At 38.7% G+C, this 3,606-nt stretch overlaps 1 protein-coding gene across 1 annotated transcript; it reads left to right on the top strand.

Annotated features, from left to right (window-relative positions):
• Nucleotides 1–408: 408 nt before the first annotated feature.
• LOC113327590 (pentatricopeptide repeat-containing protein At5g66520-like) lies at nucleotides 409–1,408 on the top strand. The gene is made up of 2 exons (XM_026574767.1): nucleotides 409–433; nucleotides 528–1,408. Exons 1-2 carry the CDS (start codon nucleotides 409–411, stop codon nucleotides 1,406–1,408), a joined length of 906 nt encoding a protein of 301 aa, XP_026430552.1.
• The last annotated feature ends 2,198 nt before the right edge of the window (nucleotides 1,409–3,606 follow it).

Genomic DNA, 3,606 nt, shown 5'->3' with positions numbered 1-3,606 from the left:
GTCGTGGGGGAGTTTGAGGGAGTCTCTTCAAATCCCCGTTAGTCGTGGGGGAGTTTAGAGGAGTCTCCTAAACTCCCTAGAAAACACCTGTTAGTCGCTGGGGAGTTTAAAAAAAGCTCTTGAACTCCCTGTTAGTCATAAAACCCTACAATACTAGGGAGTTGGTTGCTTTGGGGAGTTCGAAGGAGTTTTTAGTGTATTTTGGTCTCACAACAAATCTCTCAAAAGAGTAGAGATTTGGGAAGGAGTTTGGTGCGTAGGAAACCATAGGAGAAAGAAGAGGATATGTCACATTATAGATCAATGGATTCCAAAGCCAATAAATTTACCTTCGAAAACTCATTATTTCTAACCCGTCTACTCGCCATTACGCACGCTTAATTTTCGATCAAAATCATTTACAACACTATGATACGAGCTTATTCTTCAAGTTGTAATCCAAAAGATTCATTCATTATGTATAACCAAATGCACAGAAACGGACGACCCTCACTTGATAAATACACGTTCCCTTTTCCTACTCAAAGCTTGTTCGGTTCTTGGTGTCATTAGTAAAGGCGAAGAAACCCATTGTCAAGCTGTTAAGCATGGGTTTGATATTGATATATTTGTTCAGAGTTCATTAATCCATTTTCACAGGTCGAATGATAAATTTAGTTTTGCTTGTAAACTGTTTGATGAAATTCTCGAAAGAGATGTTGCTACTTGGACTACATTGCTTTCTTGTTATGCTAATCACGGGTCAACGGGAACTGCATGTGAGTTGTCCAAGGAAATGCCTGAGAAGGGTGTTGTTTCATTTAGTGCGATGATTACTGGTTATGTTAGAAAGGGACGGTTTAACAAAGCATTGGAATTATTTCGTGAGTTACAAATTCAGGGGTTGGAGCCTAATGATTCTACTGTTATGGGTGTCATTTCTGCCTCTGCTGATTTGGGAAGTTTAGATACTAGTAAATGGATTCATTCTTATATTAGGAATAAGAATGGAAATCGATTTGACAGTCGGATAAATACTGCACTGATTGGTATGTATTTTAAGTGTGGGAGCGTCGAAGATGGGGTATTTTTCTTTAAAGGGGTTAAGGAGAAGCTTGTGGGAGAACGGACAACAATGATTTCTGGCATAACAATGCATGGTTTTGGAGAGAGATCTGTTGAATTGTTCGAAAACATGGTGGAATCGCGTGTTAAGCCTAATGCAATCACATTTTTCGGCCTCTTATCTGGTTGCACTCATGCAGGATTGGTCAAGGAAGGGTTAATGTATTTCAAGAGAATAAAATCCGAGTTCGGGATTGAACCCACAGTTGAACACTTCGGTTGTGTGGTCGATTTTCTAGGCCGGGCAGGATTGATTGCACAAGAGGTTGATTTCGTGAACAATATGCCACTGAAAGCTATATGAGGTGCACTTTTAAACGCATGTAGAGTTCATAAGAATGTCGAAGCGGGAGAGTTAGCAGCAAAGAGATGGTATGGTGTTGTTATGGTGAATGGAGAAATGAAGGAAACCGGTTCAAGGAAAAGTCCAGGTTGTATTTTGATTGATGTTAATGGTGTGTTTCTTATGAATTTGTCGTTGGGGATAAATCATACCCACCTGCATTACAAATTATCTTACAAATTGATGAGTCAATAAAGGAAGCGGAAGAATACTACATTTTTACGTGGGATTGGTTTCCTCGTACATTTCACATTCCCAAAGATGAAAATCATGAAGCGAAAATTGTATTTGGACTCTAAATTGTACCACTTACTAGAATCACTATAGGAGTTCGACTTTCGAGTGTTGGGCTGACAATTGTTTCAGACACCATATTTTGGATCTCATCACTAATTTTGGCAGGCAGATTCTAGTATCATCATGATCCTGATGTGAAGACAAATGACGGGTTGAGTTTATTTTGTTGGCAATTGATAATGAAACAACTTCAGTAACTGCTACATTGATGGATTGTGAAGCTTTCCCCAACGAGATTGATTGTGAGTTACCAGCCCTTTCCATCTTGACACATCCAAAATTCCAGACGCCATTTGACTTCGCAGTCCAGACAGAACAAAATAATTGAAAAATGGAATCATTCCAGAACAGTTTGCATCAAGAATTCAAGCAAGCAGTATGTAACTCTAATTTTCCAGAACAGTTACCACTTTGATAATTGATTGTTCCTCCTATAGACTGACACTGGTGACGAGTGAGTAAATCGATGGACCATGATGGCATCGGCCAGCAAGCTCAGTGTAACAGGAGTGTAAGTGAAAGCTCTCTTTGATCAATGCACTGTAAGAGAACCCCTTCTCTCTCTCTGTTAGACTGATAATCTCAAGTTCTCAACAACATCATCACTATTTCTTCAACCACTCTCCTCTAAATACTCTCTCAAACTCCCCCAAACTCCCTCTAATAAACTCTCTCAAACTCCCTACACTCCCCCAAACTCCCTGAACTCAAAAACACCAAAATCTCTCAAACTCCCTACACTCTCTCAAACTCTCTCAAAATTCCTGAGATTTAAAATACACTCAACTCCCCCGAAATCACTCGAGGACTAACCCCCTGTAAGATACAACTATGGTTTATGAAAAAGCGGGGGTACAACAACTTCACCTAATATTTATCTTAGCAATTTGTATGGACTAACTCCTGAAAAAACGAGGGTCTAACAACCTCACCCAATATTTCGATTAGCAATCTGTATGGACTAACTCCCATATACTTTCTAGAGAATCAACTAGACAGTCAGACTCAATCTAGATAAAAGTATATCAAAGAGTTAATATCTCAATCTCTCGATTTGATTTATACTCAAGCAAATGAAAATCTGCGAGCCTTTATCAAATACTGGAGAGATAAACTTGGATGGTACCAAAGACCAATATCCAAGTGTCAATCAATTTAAATCAACAACCAAAGGTTGGATATTCTAATTGATTGATCTTAACACACAACCTGTGATATTTCAATTATATAACAAAATATAATGCGGAATAGAAATAACACAGACACCAGAAATTTTGTTAACGAGGAAACCACAAATGCAGAAAAACCCCGGGACCTAGTCCAAATTGAACACTACACTGTATTAAGCCGCTACAGACACTAGCCTACTACAAACTAACTTCGGTCTGGACTGTAGTTAAACCCTAATCAATATCACACTGATTCAAGGTACAGTTGCGTTCCTTACGTCTATGATCCCAGCAGGATACTGCGCACTTGATTCCCTTAGCTGATCTCACCCACAACCAAGAGTTGCTACGACCCAAAGTCGAAGACTTTAATAAACAAATTTGTATCATACAGAAAAGTCTATGATGATAGATAAATCTGTCTCCCAAAGATAAACCTAAGAGTTTTGTTCCTTCTTTTGATAAAATCAAGGTGAACAGGAACCAGTTGATAACCCGGACTTATATTCCCGAATAACAGCCTAGAATTATCAATCACCTCACAATAATCTAAATCGTATGGTAGCGAAACTAGATATTGCGGAATCACAAACGATGAGACGAAGATGTTTGTGATTTCTTTTTATCTTGCCATATCGGAGATATAATCTCAAGTCAATTATTCAATTGAACTCGTACGATAGAAAATGGCAA

The sequence above is a fragment of the Papaver somniferum genome, unplaced genomic scaffold (genome assembly GCF_003573695.1).
Source record: "Papaver somniferum cultivar HN1 unplaced genomic scaffold, ASM357369v1 unplaced-scaffold_104, whole genome shotgun sequence".
NCBI lineage: Eukaryota > Viridiplantae > Streptophyta > Magnoliopsida > Ranunculales > Papaveraceae > Papaver > Papaver somniferum.
The sequence above is the reverse complement of the archived record's forward strand: the minus strand, read 5'-3'. Positions and strand labels throughout refer to the sequence as shown.

What these genes read in the sequence shown, in the direction of transcription:
- LOC113327590 (XM_026574767.1), top strand. Translation starts at nt 409, where the DNA reads ATGATACGAGCTTATTCTTCAAGTT. An exon ending in ACGAGCTTATTCTTCAAGTT is followed by an intron (nt 434 to 527) that starts GTAATCCAAAAG and finishes TCCTACTCAAAG; the next exon opens with CTTGTTCGGTTCTTGGTGTC.